General features: G+C 36.9%; 1 protein-coding gene across 1 annotated transcript in view; it reads left to right on the forward strand.

The window, feature by feature from the left end:
• Positions 1 to 19,699, forward strand: part of CFAP95 (cilia and flagella associated protein 95) — an 84,008-nt gene extending 64,309 nt beyond the window's left edge. Inside the window, exons 5-6 of the mRNA XM_007182246.2 lie at positions 2,071 to 2,128; positions 19,422 to 19,699. Of these exons, the coding sequence (XP_007182308.1) occupies positions 2,071 to 2,128; positions 19,422 to 19,613 (250 nt within the window). The 3' untranslated portion in view covers positions 19,614 to 19,699. The remainder of the gene's footprint in view (positions 1 to 2,070; positions 2,129 to 19,421) is intronic.
• Positions 19,700 to 24,025: the final 4,326 nt, after the last annotated feature.

Consider the following 24,025-nt stretch of genomic DNA (forward strand, 5'->3'; position numbering starts at 1 on the left):
TTGCCCTACCCAGGTACATGGCGAGTTTCTTGCCTTTTGGGAAGTCTGAGGTATTCTGCCAGCATTCAGTAGGTGTTCTGTAGGAGCTGTTCCACATGTAGATGTATTTTTGATGTATTTGTGGGGAGGAAGGTGATCTCCGTGTCTTACTCCTCCACCATCTTGAAACTCTCCCCCTGTAATAACTGTTAATAAAGTATAATCTATAAAAATACTGAATCACGGGCTTCCCTGGTGGCGCAGTGGTTGAGAGTCTGCCTGCCAATGCAGGGGACACGGGTTCGTGCCCTGGTCTGGGAAGATCCCACATGCCGCGGAGCAACTAGGCCCGTGAGCCACAACTACTGAGCCTGCACGTCTGGAGCCTGTGCTCCGCAACAAGAGAGGCCGCGATAGTGAGAGGCCCACGCACCGCGATGAAGAGTGGCCCCTGCTCGCCGCAACTAGAGAAAGCCCTCACACAGAAACGAAGACCCAACACAGCCATAAATAAATAAATAAATAAATAAATAAATAATTTAAAAAAAAAAACTTAAAGAAAAAATACTGAATCACTATGCTGTACATGAAACTAATATATTGTAAATCAACTATACTTGAAAAGCAAAAAAAAAAAAAAAGCATAGAGTTGAGCTATATAATACAACTTGATGTTCAATTTAAGTTTGAGAAAATACTTTCACTGATGGGTTTAGTCCCTTTACTTTCATTGTGATTGCCAAGATATTTAATTTTTTATGATTTTAATTTGTTCTTCTGAGCAGAAAAGATTTTTCTCTTTTTTTCTCCTTTCCTGCTTTCTCTTAGATTGTTATTTAAAAATAATATCCTATTTACTGGTTTGAAAGTTACACTTCTAATTTTTGTTCTTTTAATTGCCAATACTCAGACTTTTAGAATCAACTAGAATGCTTGTTAAAACATTGATTGCTGGGCCCACCCCCAGAGTTTCTAATTCAATAGATCTGGGGTAGCCTCCAAGTATTTGCGTTTCTCACAAGTCCCCGGATAATGCTAATGTTGCCCCTCTGGAAATCACACCTTGAAAGACCAGCAGCAATTGGTGGTTACCAGCAGGTAAATATTAGCACCTGTAGCCAATAAGCATTCCTAGTTGACTTCCTAATTATTTTTGAATTCTTTTACTTGTTGAGTTCTCTGCTTTCCCACCAGGTCAGCCATGCGTTAAAATGTTTAAATTTCATTGTACCTGATATTTTTAGGAGTGCAATTCTCAGAGGAGTTTCTTTGACCATCTAATCCCATAATATTGCCAGGAACAGAAGCAGGACTGTAATTTCTCATAGGAGAATAATTTTTTCCCCCATTCTGAATGCTGAACAGAGAGAAACTTTCTTGCAAGTTTCTGGTCTGATGGCTGGAGTTTCTTTGGTCTCTTTGATATGAGATACAGCCTTTACAGACTCCTGGCTGTAAGTAGCAGTTTAGCTCTGTGCCTTCTGTGAACCCAAGGCCATGTCTCCTGCCCTTGATAGGCAGTTCAAACTCCAGCTTTGAGTCTTGGGACATCAGCTTATGGCCTCCCATTCTAATGAATATCCTCTTCATTTCTAGCACTGCATGGTTTCCCTTGGCTTTGTTTGTAGACTTGGGGGAGGAGGATGTATTTCATTCACCCGTTCTGTGTGTTTCATGGGATGGAGGTTGGGGAAGCTATGTAATCTCAGTCCACCTGGTTGTCTTCTATTATTTTTCAGTTGTCATCTAGCAGAGAACACGGGGCATAGGGTCAAAAAGGTTTGAGAAGCAGAAAGTGAGTGGAAAAGAGAACCCTTTGTCTGGAATGCACCTGAGCTTAGGGACTTGGAGTTGGTAGCATATCATTAGTACTGAAGAATAGTAGGTGGTGCTGAATTGGAAGTAATTGAAGAAAGGCACCTTGCTGGTGTTAGTTAACACTATAAATGAGGCCTGGGAATTTTAAAATTTTTACTAGGGCCAATCTTCCTTGAAATGTTTTTATTTTGTGTAAAACATATGTTACTAAATTTTTTAAATATTTTTCTTTTGGAGTCATTCTTTTCTTAAATATTGACTTACCCTTCTTAGGTGTGCATTGACAACATATGCTGAAGAATATGCTCCACCGTATGAATATCAGCCACTTGTGAGTATAAGAGGGCTGAAAAGCCATATTCTAAATATTTATGTACTTAATATGATTCTTTACATCTAGTGTAAATAGTCATGCTTGAGAAGAAAGGACAAATTGCTGAGATTTATGATGTTTTATATTTATTTAGAGATATTAGCTATTTGTGGGAGTTAATGGAATATTTTATGGTTATGATTTATTTTGGGAATAAGTTTATAGATTTCAGGGAGAAAATATTGCAGTGTCCAAAATATATTAGTTACTTTCTTCCTCATCTTATTTTATTGTCCCCCTCCCTAAATTCAATTTATCTGGAATAAGAACCTACCTTTCTATTCATTTGTATTGTATTAGCATATGAAAATAAGTGGTTTAATTTAGCTTCGGGAAATAAGTATGTTGGAAAAATATGTCCAGCTTACAACTTCAATATACTTGTACTTAAAAATTATACAACAATTATACAAAAGCAAAACAAGGCTGCTTCCTATTAGTCTTTTTTAGGAAGTCTTAACTGGTGCAATAGATAAGAGACTTAACTATTGAAAAAGAGGAGAAAAACAATCTTTATTTTCAGATAGTATGATTATCTTCTCAGGAGAACCAAGATGTTAAAATAAGTAACTAGAATGAATAAGACCATTTAGTAAGGTGATTGAATACAAAATAAATGTATCAAAGACAATATCTTTCCTTCATATTAGCAATAACTGCTTAGTAGGCTATAAAAGAAAAAACATACAAATTACTATAACAACACAAATTTTAAATACTTTTATGAAGAAAATTCTAGATCAAATAAAAGTCAATAAAGAATATGTGGTAGTTCATCTCCAAAGATGGTGGACAGGCCGCTTCCCCAGCAAGAGGTAAATGTTCCTCCACCTTTTGAATTTAGGCTATCACGTGACAGATTTGATCAATAGAACGTGGCAAAAGTAATCCTATGCCAAATCTAGGCTATCTTTAATAAGACTGCTTCCAACTCTTGGAGCCCTGAGCCACCATGTAAGAAATCTAGGCTACTCTGCTGGAGGGAGAGGCCATGAGAAGGAACACTGATGAGCTTGACTTATGAGTGACAAAGCCATCTTGGACATCCACCCTAGTAAGCCTGGACTGCAGCTCCAGCTGCCATCTGGCTGCAAACCATGAGAGATTCCAAGAAGATAATAATAAATTGTTATTTGAAGGCATTAAGGTTCTTTTTGTTTTGTTTTTTTTAATAAATATACACCAAAGGTAACTGAGACAGAAATCTCAAATACAAGGCACTAACTACCATTTGAGGGGACTGGAAAACTAAATTGTAAGTTAAATTTATAAATTTAATATAATTACATTAAAAATTCCAAAGGATTTTGTTTTCTGTCAGAACTCTAAGATTCTGAAAATTATTTGAAAGTATAAACAGATGAGAATAATCAAAAGTTTTTTGAAACAGTGACATAACCAATTTAGGGAAGTAAACTATTCATGATACTACTTTCGTTGTGTTTAATCTTATTTATTTTTTCTCATTAAAAAATAGCATTCAAGCCATAAGAAAAGCAAATATGATGGCTTATGGATTAATATGCTTAATACATAAAGAACTCAGACCTATTGGCAGAAAAAATGTTAAAACCCTAGGGAAATGAGCAAAGGTCATATGAAGACAATTCACAAAGTAGGAAATTATTATTATTAACTAGCTGATAAATACAGGGAAAATCCCAATCTACGAATAATAGAATATGTGAATTAAAGCAATAAATTTTTTTGCTAATAAAATTGGCAATATTTTTAAAAATAATAATAGTTGAGTAAAGGTGGAGTGAGATGGGTACTTTTTTCTATTGCCAGGAATATTGTAAATTATTTTATTCTTTTTGGAAGGAATTTGGCGATATGAATTGAGATACTATTTGATCTAATAATTCTCCTAAGGATTTCCCCAAAGAAAAATAATTCATACCAGGGATAAAATTTATATCCAAAGATACTCATCACTGAATTATTTATTACAGCAAAACTTGGAAATTACCTAATATTTTAGTATTAGATGTAGTGCTCTAGGGATTCAGAATGAGCCTCCCCAAAATTTGTCACGCCTGCATGAGGATTTTTTTTGAGTTAAAGACATTGAGACCCTGTGTGTTCAAGATAACCTACTGTTCCTCCCTTAACTACCTAGAAGAATTTAAACTGGGAATTTTTCCCAGAAAAAAAAAAAGTTATTACAGAGATAAATTTTAGCTAAGTAGCCCCATCTGTATGGTAGGGCAAATGTCTAATTGCCAAACATCTGCTTTTCTTATTGTCTTGTGAACCCTCCTTTTCTTGGAAGCTCCAGGCCCCTATCCCATTCTTAGCTCAGGATGACATGTATACCTTATTTTACCTTTCTGTCTTTGAACCTCTCATGTACATAGGGACTCTGACCTTCTCATGTATGTGGGGTTCCTGTATGTATGAAAATAAGTTAGACTTCCTCCTGTTAATCTGTCTCATGTCAGTTTAATTCTTAGACCAGTCAGAAGAACTTAGAAGTGTAAGGGAAAGTTTTTTTCCTCTCTGACAGTACTAATTAAATAGGTTATAATCACATGATGAGATATTTTATAGCCTTTAGAAAGTCCATGGATAGTTCTTACTGTCTTGATAAATCTTCTTATTTAAGGTCAAGAAAAACATTAAGATACAAAATTGTATGTGTATTTTATCCAAACTATGTAAAAGTATAGAGGAAAAAAGCCTGAAGAAACTGTCAAAATGCTAGTAAAGTTGACTAGTGAATGGTGAAATTCTAAGTGATTTTCTTCATCTTTATACTTTCAGCATTTTCCAATGTAGTAAGCATGGTGATTTATAATCAGAAAAACCACAAGGAAACAAATATATTATGTAAAAATGCAATTCAGGCTCATTTCCTTATATACATGGGATTTGGCTCCATCTCCAAACAAAGGGAAGTTGTAAGACATGTAATTAAAAACTCACAAAATTCAAAGGACTAGTTTCCCCAAGAGCATAAATATAAAGAATGTGCAATGTATTCTCAGGGTGCATGAATCTTTAGCTATTGTGTTATATATTTGTGCTTTTAATTTTTTCAGCATTATTTCTAGTATTTCTCATGTTGCTTATTTCCACATTAACAGCACAGCATGCAGCATGCGCTGGCAGTTGTTTGGCTTTATTTAGAGTTTTGTTCATTCACTTCTAAGTTCTTTATCAAAGGAATTGATTTTGAGGCACTGTTTTTAGCACCCCATTTAATGAATGCTTGCATTGCATTGTTATAGAATACAAAAAATCTTTTAAATTGTAATGACAATGAATGGTTAAGTAACAGCAGAATAGTGACTGAACTCTGACTTAGAAGTTACTGTGCACATAAACAAATGTATGATTCATAAAATACTGACAAAATAAGGAGAATATTTTTTACTTGCTAGAGACTTTACCATGTGGCCTTAGCATAAACCCAGCTCACCATTCACTCAGGCTACCACCTTTGCAATTATGCAATTCCTGAAGAAATCTCAAAATATTTTGATTTGTATTATTTTAAATTTTGTGCATGAATTGAGACTTTATAAATTTTTATATTATGGTCTCTTACATTTGCTTAATTCATAATTGCATAAAGTGGGATAGCATCATAAGAAGTCTTAAGAGAATGCAAATTATCTCCCCATAGCTCTAGACATGAATGAATAAATACAGAATATTAGGAAGCTATGAAATCATTTCCAAGGAGAGAAATGAAAGAGAATTGCAAGCTACTTCTTCAGAACTTCACCTCTTAAAGCTGGGTACAGTAAGTCACCTACATACAAACAAGTTCTGTTCCAAGAGCATGTTCATAGTCCAATTTGTTGACTCCAACAAAGTTAGCCTAGGTACCCAACTAACGTAATTGGCTATATAGTACTGTACTGTAATAGGTTTATAATACTTTTTAATACTTTTCACACAAATAATGCATAAAAAACAAACAAATGCAAAAAATAAAGAAAACATTTAAAATCTTACAGTACAGTACCTTGAAAAGTACAGTAGTACAGTACAACAGCTGGCATACAGGGGCTGGTATCAAGTGAACAGGCAAGAAGAGTTACTGAATGGAGGAGGGAGTGGAGGTGGGAGATGGTAGAGCTGGAGGATAGTCAGCAATAGGTGACAGAGGGCAAGCTGCAGTTTCACTCATGCCTGACATTGAGGCACAGGTTCTGGTTCCTTGCTGGATTCAATTCTATCTACCCTCTTGAAAAAACGATCCAGTGATGTCTGGGTAGTAGCTCTTTTTTTCTAATCATAGATGACACGGTAGCACTGGATTGCATTCTGAATGGCTGCTGGAACCTTCATGTACTATTCTACGTTCGGGTCCTGTGCCTCAAAACCTAACAGTGCCTCCTCGAATAAAGAAAATCCCCTTGCACTTCCTGTGTCGCGAATCTCTTCAGTTCTTCAGTTACTTCTTCCTCTTGTCTCTCTTCGTCCTTTCTCTGGGCCTCCAATTTCATCAGGTCTTCATTAGTAAGCTCCTCGTGTTGCACAGCAACAGTGCTGGACAGTAAAGCACACAAAGGCACAACCACTTGTAGAGGATGCACACACGTGACAATGTACACCAGGCACGTGAACTAATTTACATGAATGGACATGCAAACACACGTTCGTATCTTTGAAAGTTTGCAACTTGAAGGTTCGTATGTAGGGGACTCACTGTACTTATTATGACTCACCCAATTTCAATGAAAGATACCTTCTCTTAAAAGCTACCCTATCGTTCTCCCAAAGAACCAAAATAAAGGAAAAGTTGCAGAGAAGTTACATCAGAAGATTGATCTAAAGCTGGCTATTTGTAGGGTATGTGAGCCTTTGAGACAAAGGACAAGTGAGCTGAGGGTAATGGTGGAGAGTCAACTGAACACACTCAGGATTAGTAAGGAAAATAATTAGTTCAGGCACAGACTAGCAAACTCAGAAAGTTGAAGGGCCCAGGGGATTAAAAAAAGAACAAGCACGACAGTAGTGAAGGAGTGAGAGAGCTAGAAGAATTAGAAGTAGTGAGCAAAGGGAATGTACTGGAATTTTTTGATACTTCAGATGTAGAACAATTCTGGGGAATGACAGATCCCAAGATGTGGTCATGGGAATGAGTTTCTATAATGGAATCCAAGCCATTGACTTGAGAAGGTGAAAAAATGATAAGCCAGAGTGTTGGCTAGATTCTAAATATGCGTGTTGGAAGTCAACCTACAATATAGCAGGATAGAAAGGTAGGGCCAAAGGTTGACTCAAGTGACCAGTCCCTCAGTGGGAGCACTTTGGAGGTACATGGCTCCTCCCAGCCCTGCAGCTGCCATTTGAGTACATCTGATTGATCATTTTGTGTGAAGTACCATTTTGTTTTCCTAAATACAGCTGCCTATTGAATTATCTTTCCAGGTATATAAGTAGCTTTAAACCAAAAAGTGCTGCATATCCTAGTTGTTTCAGAGATAAAAAGCTGAGGAAGTTTTTAATAGAATTATGTTTTAAAGCTGGCATGCATTCCAAATTGATTACAAGGAATCCAAGCAGTGTTTCATAGTAGGTAAAAAAAAGAGGCTGTATCTGTTTAAAATATTACCAAGAGTGGTAGGATTGGCCTATCCTATCACTGGGGTTCTATGCCCTAGTACAGATATAGCATTGTTAAAATATTGATATTTCTGTGCTATTTGGAAATTTGCTGTGGCCTTGAGTTTCTTCCATTGAAAGGAAAAAAAATTAATATATTTTACAACTGCATTGCTATAAAGACAAATATAATCCAGGTTGGATTATATTCATTTTTTTTGGATTTAAAGGCTTATTAAAGAGATATATTTCTTAGGCTGTATCTCTCGTTGGCATTTTGTAAAGATTACCTATCCTTTTTCCTTTTATACTTTTATACTGTTTTGTCTTCTTGCCTATTTATGACTATTTGTGACTATATTATGGTATTTTATGGCCATGTTATGTGACCATGTTATTGTTAAGCTTCCTGAAATTATTACCAATATACTAAGGAGTGTTATTACACAAAACTAAATCATACAATACTCATTTTTTTCTGAGAAGTACTTTTGGACTTTTGTACCCTATTTTAAGCAAAATTTTCTGCATAATAGCTGCCATTGTTTACTGCCCTAAGATGTTTATGGATATTAAATTACTGACATCATTTCCTAGCTTCAGTATGAGTTTCTATCACTTAATAGAGTTGGTTTTTCAAAATGGCATTTGCATTTTTTATTATGGTAAAATATACATAATATAAAATTTACCATTTTAACCCTTTTTTAGTGTACAATTTAGTGGCACCAAGTACATTCACATTATTGTTATATTCATTTTGAAAATTCTGATTTACAAAAAATGAAAACATTTTTGTGGGCCCTTTAAAATACTATGGGCCATAGGCACTGGGCTTTCTGTGCCTCATGGCTGAATGGGCCCAGCCTGGACCTTATGGTAGTTTAACACCTGCCTGACCAGGGGCATCTAGAACTTGCCTAATCTGACTGCCTGGTGTGTGCTAATTTATAAATACTTTGAGTATCATCCCAGACCAAGTTACACCTTGGCTAGGAGTCAGGTGAGCATCATCAAAAGCCTTTTATTGTTCTATTAGGCTCAGTCATATGAAAGAGACTCCCCAAAGGCTAGAATTGTCTTTAGTTTCCTGCTTCCTAGGAAGGGATGTCTAACAGTGGCTTTAAAAAGAAGATAAGGAAAAGAGTGACTTTCTGAAAACCACCAACAGCTGGGTCAGAAAGTGAATCTAGAACAGGTTGGTGGTTCTATAGGAAGTATCACCTGTCAACTAAATTAGCTTTCATTCCCACTTCTTTTTAAGGCCCTCTGTTTGTATCTTTGCTCCGTTCTGTGTCCCCATGATCTTCCATAATTTCATTCCAGTATAGACAGTCTTTTTCTTTTTTTCTTGTTCTTTTGTTGTTTTTGTTGTTCTGTTTTAAAAACATAATAGCACAAAAAGTTGTGCGATGTAATTCTGGCCACAGGGAATAATCATGTGTAAGCCTTATAGTCTAGATTAAAGTGTGGTTTTGCCAAACTTTTATTCAGAAAATTAAGGCTGAACTTTAATTAGGTAATGTTTCAGAGTTAATGATGTGTCTTCATGACTTTTATTTTAGTACTACTTTGCTTTGTACTGCATCTTAATATATCTACTATTTAATTTTCTCTTTTTTGTCCTGTTAAGGTTCTGAATCACTATCTATTAACAAAAGAATCATGGCCCTTTGCTGATTATGCTTGTTTATCTTATTATGTGCTATTGACTGAAATGAAATTAGAGTTTTAGATTCTTCTGCAAAAGAGGTGCTGGTGGGGGAGTGGAACTGGAGAAGAGGGAAGGGGGTCACCTGATTGTACCTAGTATTCTTTGATGAATGTCAAGGTGTTCCAAAATGCTGCTGCTAGTTAACCAGAGAAACAGCCCTCTATTACTTGGGTTCAGAAGGAGATGGTGGCCTTCCTCCACCTAAATTCATGCCTCCACCTAAATTCCTCCACCTAAATTCAATGTGTGTTGCACATATGTGTGCTGACCTTATATGTATACATATAGGCATGATTTTGTAGTTTATAGGAAAACAATTCTGAATCCGAGTCTCATGGCATTCTGCCAGCACTAAGGGACCGCATTTCCTAGGCCCCATCTTCAACCTTAGGATCTGCTGGCAGCTACTCATATAGCTCCACAGGGCTTCCCCAGAGATAGATAGATACATAGATAAGATAGATAGATAGATAAGATAGGTAGATAGTCTATCATATCTCTCTATGCTCTCTTTCTCTCTTTCTATCTGTCTCCTGTTGGTTCTGATTCTCTGGAGAACTCTCACTGATATAGACAGAAAGATCTTTATGAGTTCTCCGGCTCTCAAATTCTATGATTTGATTTGATTTGATTCTCATTGATCCTTTCTCATCCTAATAGTTATTTATTTGTGACCAAGTAATCTTTTTGAATAAGTACCTTGGCAGACATTTAATTCAAGTCTACTTGAAAGTTAAAAAATAAATATTTTAACTCCTGCTCACCTCATGTATCACCGACAGCTGAGAAATTTTGGGTTTTGATTCTCAGGAAACTCAGATCCCCAAGTATTTTTTAGCATTGTGTCCTTTTAGTGGAAAGAACCCTGTTTCCTCTGATAGTATACCTTCATCTTATATTGCTTTCTGAAGTTAAGTAACCATGACCTCCTTTTGTTTCTGGGTCAAGTCATAAAAGCTCAGTTCTACTTCAGGGAACTTGGGATTCTGGGAAATTTTATTTTCCTCCTTTTGATTATCTTTAAATTTCTACAGTGAGCATATTTGACTTTTGTAAAGAAGAAAAAAAAAGAATTGAAAATCAAGAACCCTGGGCCTCAAATTTATATCTAACCACACCACTATAAATATAAAACAGTGGCAAGTGTCCTCATAGAATGTAGACTGAGGAATAAGAAAGATGATGTTTATTTTTTATATTAAAATGATAGGAACAATCAAAATTTGTGCATAAGAAAGAAAAACTTGTCAATAACTAAGGTTTAATAGTGTATTGCTTAGTTTTTGATGCTGGCCATTACTAAAGTTTGAATGATATTTGTCTTTAAAAGTCAGCTTAGGGGCTTCCCTGGTGGCGCAGTGGTTAAGAATCCGCCTGCCAATGCAGGGGACACGGGTTCGAGCCCTGGCCAGGGCAGATCCCACACGCCATGGAACAACTAAGCCCGTGCGCCACAACTACTGAGTCTGCGCCCTAGAGCCCGCGTGCCACAACGACTGAGCCCGCATGCCACAACTACTGAAGCCCACACGCCGTGCTCTGCAATAAGAGAAGCCACTGCAATGAGAAGCCCGCACACCGCTATGAAGACCCAATGCAGCCCAAAATAAAAAAATAAATAAAATAAATAAATTTATATATAAAAAAAAGAACCAGGGTTCCTCGGAGACCCACTAAACCACTTCTTTGGGTTTTCATTTACATACATGTAAAAATATGTATGTTTAAAAAAAAAATCAGCTTATTTTGTGATGTGATTGTTCATATAGATCTCCATATTTTTCTTTGTGATGACCAGACTCATTAATGATATAGATGTTTATACTTATATTCACAGCCTACACTTCCTTGCATTTCCCATAACTATTTTTCTTTAGTTGAATACCTGTGTTGCTTACAAATGCTTCTTCTTTGCAAAATTTTATCAAATAAAAAGAGATAGTAACGGTTTCTTAAATAGGTAACAGTAATATATCCAACTAATTACATGTTCTTTATAGCTGCATTTGCCAATTACTCTTATCTGTAATTCAATCACTGGGAGAAAAAATATCCCATAGGAATGAAATCATTTTAAAAGTAGTGAAGGGAAATGAACGAAGGGATCTGTCTAAGATGCCTATCCCATGTGATCCCCAGGGTTAGTAAAGTAATTTTGGCTGTAGGGGAATTGTTCTTTTCTTCCCACATCACTCTGCATGTGTGCTTAGGACACAACCTTACTAGGGGAAGGTGGGTCTTCATTCAAGTGCACATAAGTGGGGAAGAATTTTATACATAATGTATACTGAAAATAATCAAACAAAACATCACAGCAATCTACTTTAATATCTATTTTCATTCCATCCAATGTGACATTCAAATAAATAAGCTTGTTGCCTCAATACCTTTTTAAGAGTAAATGGAGTATACCAAATGAGGATACTTACAGGCATGCTAGGGAAGAATGATCTTTGCTGTATGAATGCCAGGTGGCTAATAGCTATCTGTAATGGTGGACACAAGGTTAGTTTGCAGTGACTGATTTGGCCAGGAAACATAACCCATTATGTAGTTTTATGGATGAGCTATCTAGATGAAGGAATTGAGACTGTGCTTTCAAATTATCTTGTAATATTAAATTAGGCAGAGTTACTGATGTTCCAGAAGGCAGGCCTAAAACTGAAAATGACCTTGAAAAATAAAACTATGAAAAATAAAAGGTCCTAAAGAAAAAGGATGAAATCAAATAAGAATAAGTGTAACCACAGAACAACCCCTTGGAAGACTGGGAAAAAATGGGTAAGGACTGGGTATATGGTTGTCTAAGAAACAGCAATGTCATCTTATTCTAAAAAAAAAAGGTTTGGGAGATATTGATGCTTAGAGGCTATGGGAATGAGGGTGGGAAGGGGATAGGAATCTAAGAATTGGATACCCATCACTTAAAGATACACTGATACATTTTACTGATATAAGTGGTAAAACTGTGTTCTATTTGTCTTTCACAATGAGGGAAGGTCGACTGGGGACTCAAGAGGACCCTTCTGTAATATCCTAACCTGTCTTTCTATGATCTGTTAAAAAGAAGAAGGGAGAGAAAGAGAAGAAAAGGAAGAAGAAAGCTTTATTAACCTTAACGCAGATTTTCCCTACAGTGATTGTCTTGCTGGGTCTTTAGTGGTTCCTGTTTCTACAGGACCTGTTTGCCCTCAGCATTCTTTTCTCTGACACTTTCTTCCGTCTTCTATCAGGATGTTTCATTCAACGTCCTCAACCCTTCTCTGAAACAGCACACTCAAAGATGAAAAGAGATTGCTTCTTACTGTTGGTTGTGTTTTGTCAGGTCTTGACCTCTATGATGCTTCTTTGGAAGTGAGCAGTTGTTGGTTACCACAGCATTCTTTGCCCTCCCTTTCCTCAGAATTTATGACATTGCAACACTCTCTCCATACCTTTTCTTCTCTGTCTTTCATGGCTTCTTTATGAACCCAGCCATGAATGTCCCAAAGATTTGGGTCCTAGAACCCTGCTCCTCTCATTGTACATAATCTCAGAGAATTCATCCACTCCCATGGCTCTATAACCATCACTTTTGGGGGGTAACTTATTTTTATATAATTTCAAACTTATAGGAAAGTTACAAGACTAGCAAGAGGAGCTCCCATATAATCTTTACCTAGAGTCAGAAATTATTTACCATTTGAGAATAGGCTGGAGACTTTGTTCCCCTTTACCTCTGAACAGTTCAATGTGTATTTCTTAATAACAAAGACACATAGCTATGGTAAAGTTTTCAACCTAGGGGAAAATTGATACAGTATAATTATTTAAGCCACAGTCCATATTCAAATACAATCCATGATCCCAGTAATGTTCTTTATAGCTGTTTCCCCAGCCAATGATCACTGCTGTGCACAGGGCACTGACTTCTCTCCAGGCCATCTGTCCCACAACACTGCCTTTACATTTTGTACTGATGTCATCTCTAATTAAAAATGTCTGAGAAGTGACTCATCATTTCCCTCCTTAAACAAGTCCTCTCCATCTCCATGTCTTTTTTATTCTTTTTAGCAGTGTTAGAACTCTCTCAGACATCTGGGTTTGAAGCTATGGAACATCTTTGGTTCTTTATCCACAGTTAGGCTGGTAAGTCCTCTAAATTCTTTCTGTGAAATGTCTCCTCTAGTCCAGCTCCTCTTAAGCTGTTGTGCTCTGATACCCACGCATTCCACACTTCAGACAAATGCTTTCAGTTACCCTCATCTATCTGGAGGACTCAGAAAAAGCTTGCAGTGATTGTCCTATCTTAAGTGAACTTTGTCAGAACTCAGGGTCTGTGTGGCCCCAGAATAGTGGATCAGCCAATAATGTGTGATAATTCACAAATCTCTTTCTATACACAGTTTCTAAATACTTCTTCCCACCTCCACTAAATAAATGTTGAATAAACATTTAAATATTATGTTAGGGTGTTGAAACTATAACGACTATCTGCAACTCACATATGCAGAGGAAGTATGTCTAACTGATAACTGGCCCTCTTCCCGAGCCCATAACCAGTGGGAAAACACTAACTCTTAAAGCTTAGTCTGATTCCATAATTTAAATAGTTCCTATAGGAGATATTTTACCTTCCTTGAAAAAACTCTCACTTTCTCAGAGATCCTCTCCCATCCCCTATGTGTAGAAAAGCAGATTTGAGACTGTTATCTGCTAAAAGTCCTGCTTACAAGGTTGGCCTTTGGTTGGCATCTAGAGATAAGAATTCCTGAGTAGGAGTAGCTCACTGTGTCTAAACTGTTTGCACAAACAATGTGGTTTATGTTGAACACCTGTTCTCCTTCTGCGAGTCTGGAATTTTGGTATGTGTTAGGCAGAGGGTGCCTATGTGATCAGCCCCCAGGAAAAATCTAGGGCTTGGGGTCTCTGATGAGCTTCCCCAGTAGATAGCATTTCACAACACATGGCTGGGGGAATTAAGTGCATCTTGTGTGACTCACTGAGAGGGGCTCTTGGTCTCAGAATTTCGCACCTGGTTTTTTCTGGACTTTAGCCCATGTGCCTTTTCCCTTTGCTGACTTTGCTTTGAATCAACTTGCTGTAATCAATCATAGCCACAAGTACAATTATATATTGAGTTTTATGAGCCCTCCTGCCAAGTCACTGAATCTAGGGGTGGTCTTAGGAATCCCAACACACCCTACTTTTCTCCCTGTGGCAGATTGTTATTTTCCCAGAATGGTTGCAACATGTGCTGGCATCGCACATGCTCTTACAGTGTGATTTTGACACTCTTCACATGGAGAGGCAGAGTCCATGCTACCTCCCCTGGAATTTGGGTGAACTGTGACTATGATGGAAGTGATGCTATGTGATTTCCGGAGTAGTTGATTAAAAGCAACGCAACTTCCTCCTGGTTCTCTTTCTGCCATCCTTATTCTCAGTACCCAGTCACCATGCTGTGAGGAGCCCCATGCAGGCACAAGGAGTTGTTGTACAGCTGTTCCATCAACAGTCCTAGCTAAAGTCCCAGCAGATAGCCAGCATCAACTACCAGTTGGAATGAGAGATGTTTCCAACCCCAGCACTTAAGTCACTCTCAGCTTTCAGGTCTTTCCAGCTGAGGCCTCAGACATTGTGAAGCAATAAGATGGCTTTGCTGTACCTTTCCAAATTCCTGACCCAAAGAATCTGGAAATGACTACTGTTTTACACTGCTATGTATGGGTTGGCCAGTTATGCAGCAATAGCAACTGTATCTTTCCCTGAGATGGCATCCCGGTATATGGAAAGAGGGGTGCAACTTAGCATCCTGATGCCAGAGGGGAAGAGCAGCATTTTCTGTGCGGTGGTCTCTGCCTGTTCTGGTCTCTGGGATGATATCTCAAGTCCAGCTTGTTGCTCTTTCCCTTGCCAGCATAAGTGGCTATAGTCTATGGCTGTTGTTAACTGTCAGTCTTTTTCTATTTCTCACTCTTTTTCTCTGGGCTTGTTTGGAGCCCTCATGGCATGTTTGAAATGTTTGAGACGGCATGTTTGAGATGATTCAGCCTCATTTCCACTTCCATAGATACTGTGGACCCCACAGAAGCCTTCTGTGACTCCCATTCAGTACCTAGCTCCAATGCTCAGCTCTGCAGCTAACAGTTGAACCCCCTCTGCAGACTTACAACTACTTCAGGGTCTTGTTTATGCCACAGGATACAAACGTGGCTCAGAATTGATGATTCTCAGGGCCTCCCTCTGCCTGACCATGCTGTTCCGCCAGTTTGGGTTTGGCTGTGCCCCAGGCAAATGAAAGAACAGCCTGAGTGGTGGTCTGTTCCGAGTTCTCATGAGAGATGGGGGGCCAGGAGACCCCTTATACCTTTGTGCCATTATTCTCATTTATCCAGTGCACTTCCCTCTGTCCACATCAATGAGACTCTGTCTACGTCAATGAGACTCTGTCTGATTTAAGTCTACGGATGGGAAAATTGGGAAACGCATCGACTATTTCTGCTGTCCTGCTTTACTTATCCCTTATTTTCGTCTTCGTACAATGCCCCAGACTTCTTCCCTATCTTCCTACTCTCCATTCCAACTCTAGTTTAAGCCTTCATGGCAAAGGATGTTTTCTCTACATGCTTGGAGAAATCTATGATCTGAGTCTTCCAGGTATGGTCATTGATATTCTAAAACCCTCAAGACTGTGAACTGGATTGCAAGGCTGTTGTCTCTCGGAAAAACCCTATTTTGCATTAGAAGGTGATATTACTTTGCTCTTTGGTTGCCATTTTTTTTCTAAAACAAATTTTGATCTCCCCTTGGGAAAATGGGTGGTTACACACACAGAAAAGGGAAAACTACTAATAATTTTGAAATGATTACACCCTCCCTGTATACTTGGTTTGAGAGGTACACCAAATTACTCACTTGTCCAAAACTCCCACCATCTCACTTTAGCCTTGGGTATGAACTGCAGTCAATATAAAGGTCCTTTGAGGTAGGACCTTCTTGGTGAAGCTGCTTTTTTCTATGCTGTTTTGTGCCTTTTGTATTAAACTTTGGAAAACATACTTTGTTCTGCTTTCTTATAATAATTATACCCTCCCGGTTCCTGATAGTTTGTTCTTATTTTTGAAAACCTTCTTTATTCACCTATTCCATGTTTGCATCCTTCTAATTCCTGAGTATATGCTTAGGCACAAATTTACTGCTTGCCTTGACTCCTACTTTTTTATATATGCCCAGCTGCTCCCTTGTTTTTGCTCCATTTCCTTGCTTTAACTCTCAGAACCTCAGTGTTTCAATATTGCAGATTATTCCGTATATATTAGGATGCTTTTAGTAGGTTGTGCAAAAACCAACTGAAACCAGATCAGACAGTAAAAGTAATTTATTTGCTCATATTTTTTTGAAAAGTCTGGCTTCAAGAAAGGATTGATACAGCAATTTCATCATACTTTTTACTGACCCTCAAACCTGCCTTTTATGGTGTTGGTTTCATGCTATACTGATTGTAGGCAGGCTGCCAACAGCAACCTGGGCTAGATGCTTCCTTACTTATGTCCAATAGTGGAAAAAAGAATGTTTTTCCCCCAAACCCTTGAACAAAACCTTAGGCTTTAAGCTGTTTGGACAAACTCAAGTCACATGCCTAACACTGAACCAATCACTGTCATTGAGAGTGGAGTGAGATTATCCTTATTGTCTTAGGCCAATTAGATTCTGCCCCTAGACCTGGAGGGGGGTTAACCTACTCACACTGCATGGCTACTACACAATGCGAAATGGGAGAGGTGGATTCAGGGTGAGCTGGTGTCACCTCTTAAAGTTTGCATGAGATGAGCATGCTCACGTCTTCCCAACTCAGTGTTCACTACTGACTTCACTTGGTAGCTTGAAGTCAACCATGGCAGGAGTATTTACACCACAGAAATTGTCAAATATTACAAATCAGTTGTGTGGGTTTTTTTTTTTGGTGGGGGGAGCTGGTTTACCAATACATCTCTGATAATGGGAGGCACTCAGTTTTATGTGTTAACAGGCAACAAACATTCTCTTAATTAGTTTTCCTAACTTCAGATTTGCACACCCCTACTTACCACTTTTTAAAAATAATGGCTTTCCTGAGATTTAATTCACCTGCCATAAAATTCACCCTTTTAAAACATACAATTCAGTGATTTTTAGTGTATCTCCAGGGTCATACCATCATCACCACAGTCAATTTCAGTATATTTTCATCACCACCAAAAGAAACCCCATACCCACTGTAGTAGTTAGGTTTCTCTACAGAAACAAAACCAAAGCTGAAAACCCCGAAAAGCCAGTGACGTAATTCACTTTGAGTTTGAAGGCTTGAGAACCAGGAGTACCAAGGAGCAGGATAAGATTAATGTCTCAGCTTGAGCAATCAAGCAGGAAGGGGCCAATTCTTACTTTCTCTGCCTTTCCCTTCTATTCAGGCCCTCAACAGATTGGATGATGCCCACCCACATTGGGGAAGGCAAACTACTGAGTCCATCAGTTTAAATGCTAATTTCATCTGGAAACACTTTCACAGATACAACCCACAAATAATGTTTAGCCACATATCTTGGTGCCTCGTGATCCAATCACACCCATTAATAGTCACTCCTCATTCCTTCCCCTCCCACTGTCCCCTGGCAAAGCTACTTTCTGTCTCTGTGGACTTGCCTATTTTGGACATTTCATATAAGGAATCATACAATCTGTCTTTTGGCTTAGTTTCTTTCACCTCGCATAATGTTTTCAAGGTTCATCTATGCTATACAACTATCAGTATTTTATTCCTTTTATTGCCAAATAATATTTCATTGTGTGAATAGATCACATTTTGTTTATACATCCATCAGTTAATGACACGTGAGTTGTTGAGATCTAGTTCTAATCATAGTTCTGGAATCCGGTCCTTTTCCTAAAGGAAATATTAAGAATTTCATGAGGGTGCTGGTGGGATAATGTGTCTTACAGGCAGATAGCTTGAAGCCCTGGCTGAATCAGTAGCATTCTTTAGATTCTCTCCTGAGATTTTAAGCAAATGGTCTTGTATGTGAAATGGGAGTAATAATTCTTACTTCAGAGCCTGTTGTGGATTAAAAGTTATAAATACTCAACTACCGTGTTCAACCCATAATAGGCACTCAGTAAATAAATAGACACTATAATGATTATTATATGGTTAGAATTTTCACTTATTTTCAATAAAGCCAATCTAAGATTAGAACTGTTTTGGTGTTCTTTCATTGTTTTATAGTTTTGGTGATTTAATTTCAATATTGTCCTAGTGCTTTAAAATTAGTACCAATTTGAAGCAGAAATTAGATAATCAGTGCAAGGGCTTTATGTTTCTTGTCTACCATTACCCTTGATGTAATCTGAGAGAATCAATATTTCCTTTGGGAAATGGTCAATGATAGTGTCTTATTTTATTACTATAGAAGCTTTTATGAAGTGCTCTAAGGATAAATACCTTAAATATTATACTGGGTTATACTGATGTAAATTTCTCATAGGAATGAATCTTCCAGCTTGGCATTTACTGGCAAGTATGACTTGATAGCAACTATTAAAAATATAACCCACGATATTATTCTTTGGAATGATTATAACATATTAGTAAAAAAGATATTGAATGGTAGTTAAATTGTAATTGTTTTTGTCTTTCTGCAGATGGTCATACAATTTAAATGGTTCTTTATGCTGTATATTTATGGTTTAGAAAAATTTACATATATGATAATTTGTAATTTTAATTTTATAAATAAAACAGCCATGAACTAGATTCTTCTTTCAGAATTAGAAGTACTTATAAATGCAATAGCCAAATACAAGAGGTATTAGTAATTTGAGAGAATAAATTAATCAATTGTTTGAAAATTAACTTTTCATCATAATACAACTAACACATTAAAGATCAACTTTTGGAAATCACTCCTTTTTACATATTTCAGTCATTTAATATTATCTTTCTCCCTCCTCCCTTAGGGTTATCCTTGTCAAGATGATGATTATTCAGTTGTCCACAGAAAATGCCATTCTCAGTTCACAGATCTAAATGGTTCCAAAAGATTTGGCATCAACACCTGGCATGATGAGAGTGGGACTTATGCCAATTCATATGTAAAACGAGAACTCTACCCATTAACCAGTGGCCCTGTTGTTCCCTTTTTAAAATAATGTATGGAATCAGATTCTATAACTAATGAAAGGTAATGGATGTAGCAGTTGATGATTTTCTATCCTAATAAATGCAGTGGAAATATTATGATAATAGATTCCTTTAACACAAAATCTTATATTCTAGAACAGTGTGTATATCTTTCTTTTCATAAGCTACTCTGGTATTTTCCAAAGTTTAGTATGTTTTTCACTGAAGGTATATAACCCAATTCTAGATGGTACTCGGAGGAATTTTATTTTATGTTACTTTATTTTGTTTTATTTTATTGACTGTGGATTTATTTTAAATTTTATTAGGAAAAAATGCATAAAGCTCACACAATCAAGCTCATGATTGCTTAGGGTGTGTCTGATTTAAAAAAAAGAGATAACTTAAATTCCACTTTTGAGTGAATAAAAATTTAGGTGGTACTCAAATTCTACATGAAACTCAAATGGCTGAAGTTTGAGCAACAGGGCCCTGTAATAATGTTGAGTGCATGTGTGTGTGTGTGTGTGTGTGTGTGTGTGTGTGTGTTTATTGGGGAGGAGTGTGTCTGTTTATAGACTTTAACATATCTATGGTGGCTAGCTGCTCTGTGGATTATCATTCAGCATGGTGTTTTTCCTTATACAATATAACACTTTTTATTGTATGAAGTAGCTGAGATGCAGACAGAATCTTAGTGAAACTTTAGGGGTTTAATGGAAAATCCAGTCATCTAGTGTTAAGTGTAGAATAAATCTTAGCAGTTGTTTTGACTCGCACTCCCGTTTTCCAGATGAGCAGAGACTCACAGAGGTTCAAGTAGCTTGCCCAGGGTTACATAAATAGATTCTAGTTGATCTTTGAGGTACATTTGAACTTTTGTTTTTTTCTGAGGATGGGTTTATTTATTTGGTTGGCCTAGGTTAAATTTACTCTCATTGTTTTTCTTTAAAAAAGAAATTCATAAAATAGTATTTCATGATAAATGCTAATTTGATTAGCAAAATATGGGGAAAACTATAAGCCTTGTGAGTAGAGAAATGATAGTAAATAAAGAAAATGTGGATATGCCAAGGAAGCATTCACCAGCAGTGTTTTACTATAATTTCTAGCTGCTTTAAAGTATGTCTGTACATATACACAAATATATATGTATAAATATGTATATTATATATAAATACGTAATGTTAGTTCTTTTTTTTAATTAATTAATTTTTTTAACATCTTTATTAGAGTATAATTGCTTCACAATGGTGCATTAGTTTGTTAATTCTTTATATATTACCTATTCTAGGGTATACCTACCTAGGATTACCTTTCTTTCCACAGACTACAAATTCAAGTTTAATCACTCCGAACATTCATTAACATATCTAGGGTGGACAGATGTTTGAAGTATGCAAATCTGTATGTCAAGCTACTCATCATTTGATTTTTTTTTTCCTTTTGGAAGGAGGAAAAGTCTTAATGGCCATATCATTACCTTTGAACAATGCCTTTACTTAGAAAAAAATTCACCTACTTTATCAGGAATTCTATATTGTCACAATGATTAACATTACATTTTACATAAATGACCTGGGCCTGCCATGAGGGATCAATTTAGAAATCAGTTTTTGTTTGGTTAGAAGGAGAATGAAATAAGAGGGATTTTATTTAAACTAGTAGAATAAAATGATGCATTGAAAAAAATAGAGATTACCTAGATCTTTCAGGTAAAATTATTTTGTGTTAATTTGGATTTCTTTAGATAACTTCTTTAATGGTTCACCTCACCAGTATCAAAGACCATTTCAAACAATAAAAAGTGGAACTCAGATATGATCATTGGAGAATGTCTTCCTTAGGAAATGACCACACTGACTTCTGATGGTTCCACATGTATACTTCATAGGATTCCACCTGAGACACCAAAATAACACTGTATCTTGTGTGTTTATACAGTTAGCATTCATATTTGGTCAGTATTTTTCTTTTGGCCTTTATGTGTTATTATGTCAGAACTGTTGGTGTGAGCTCACTATGGCAGAATGCAGACTGCTGCTGGGAGAATGGGTAATTGGTTGGGCAAATCCCAAGTAGATGTATGGCAATGGTGGTCCTTGATTAAATTTGGCCTACAGATAAGTTTTATTTAGTCTTCAGAGTGTTTTTTTCATTAATCTTAAAAAATTGAGCCAAATTTTATAGACTAGGACATTTTACTTTAAAATTTGAATTTTTATGTCCTTGGCACATTTGCAGATCTGGCAGCACTGGTCTGATTTTGATACAGCAACAATCAGCAGGGATATGATAGGGGACCCTCTTTGGATGGGGGTGAGTTCATCATTTTGCTGTAATTCTCACCTGGTGTACTTATTTATGGAGGCATTGTTACCCTTTACCTAAGGAGAGGTCAGACAAATATGAAATAACAAGTTGTAGAGGGAAGGGGGTGGTAGAAAAATGGCAAAATTGGCAGCTTCTTGGTGACTAAGATTAGGATGATAAAGGCAGAAGCCACATCCTAATAGTAGAGACAGCAAATCTGGTTAAGTTCAAGTAGGCATCAAGATCCCGGAGTATATGACGTAGAAAATAGAGATGGAGAGTGGGTCAAGCGCTTCACCTTAGAAATATAATCTTAGATCCACTGGTTTATACTGGGAGTACATTTGTGCTGAGGCAGGAAGTGAGGGTACCAGACCCAACCCCTAGAATATGGAGCTGGCAGATGAAGACAAGAAGCAGGGCCCAGCCAGCTCACTGGTTTATTTACAGAGGAAAATCACCCCCTGGATTCCCCCTGGGCTCCTTTTTCTAGAGGTACAGAAAAACTCCAGATTCACCAAGACTCTAGGCAGAAATAGTAATGTCCTTCCTATGGTACATAGAGTAGAGGTGGCAGGCTGGTAGAGACCACAGAAGTGCCTGGCACTGCCACCATCAAGAATAGAGCAGCAGATTCTTTCTCAAAGCTATGTTGACCAAAAGCTAACTTTAGAGTCAGCAGCAGTGCAGTTTGCCAGTAGCTGAAAGCCCACTCCAAATAGCTATGGTAGGGCAAGCATGAGGCAAATATTGTAAATCAAAGTGGAAAACCCAAACAAAATCTCACACAGTAAATCAGTGTCCCAAATATTAAGATCATAAGCTTTATAAAAATATTTAACAGCTTTATTGAGATATGATTCACAAACGATAACGTTCACCCTTTTAAAGTATGTAATTGAATGATTTTTGGTAGATTCACAGAGGTATGCTACCATCACCATAATCAATTTAGAACATTCTCACCACCCCCACAATGAACCCCATATCCATTAACTGTCATTCCCCATTCCCTCCCAATCTCTCAGTTCTAAGCAACCACTAATCCACTTTCTGTTTCTATAGATTTGCCTATTCTGGATATTTTCTATAGGTGGAATCATACGGCGCGTGGTCTTTTGTGACTAGTTTCTTTCACTTAACATAATGTTTTCAAGGTTTCGTGTTGAATGAAGTATCAGTGCTTCATTCTTTTTTGGCTGAATAATATTCCATTTTACAGCTATACCACAATTTATCCATTCATCAGTTGATGGACGTTGGGTTATTTCTGCCTTTTGGCTATTTTAAATAATGCTGCTATGAGTATTTATGTATGAGTTTTTGTGTGGACATATGTTTTCATTTCTCTTGGGCATATATGTAGAAATGCAACTGCTGGGTCATATGGTAACTCTATGTTTAACCTTTTGATGAACTGCCAAACTATTTTCTAGAGTATTTTACATTCCCACCAGCAATGCATGAGGGTTCCAGTTTCTTAATATACTTGCCAACATCTGTTATTTTCCATTGTTTTGATTATAGCCATCCTAGTGGGTGTGAAGTGGTGTCTAGTTGTGGTTTCGATTTGTATTTTCCTGATGGCTAGTGATGTTGAGCATCTTTCTATGTGCTTATTGGCCATTTGTGTATTTTCCGTGGAGAAATCTTTATTCAGATCCATTTTCCATTTTTAAATTGGGTTATTTAGCTTTTATGATCATAACCTTTTGTAACAATTTTCAAAAAAATTGGAACACATAATCTGAAAAAAAAGATTTTCGTTTGGGCTTGAAAAGTAGCTTAGAAGCTTTCATTTAGAATCAAATACTGGAATTTCTGTTCCAATGCCACAGAATATTTGAAAATGAATAGAACCTGGAAGATCTTGTAGGCAGGCACTGTCAAGTGAAAATTTATAATACACGTATGTGGTTTAATCAATATTTTTGATAATGGTAGTGATAATGATGATACAGTAAGTCAATAAAGTAATATTGAAATTATTCAAAAAATTCTGGGGAAATGTGTTCTTTAATTTTTCATCACATAGTTCTACTTTTCATTTGTCAGGGTAATAACTAGGGCTTGTTCTCCAGGAATCAAATTCATCTCATTCTCTAACACTCTTCCCTAGTACTAGAAT

This window comes from Balaenoptera acutorostrata, chromosome 6, assembly GCF_949987535.1.
Source record: "Balaenoptera acutorostrata chromosome 6, mBalAcu1.1, whole genome shotgun sequence".
Classification (NCBI taxonomy): domain Eukaryota; kingdom Metazoa; phylum Chordata; class Mammalia; order Artiodactyla; family Balaenopteridae; genus Balaenoptera; species Balaenoptera acutorostrata.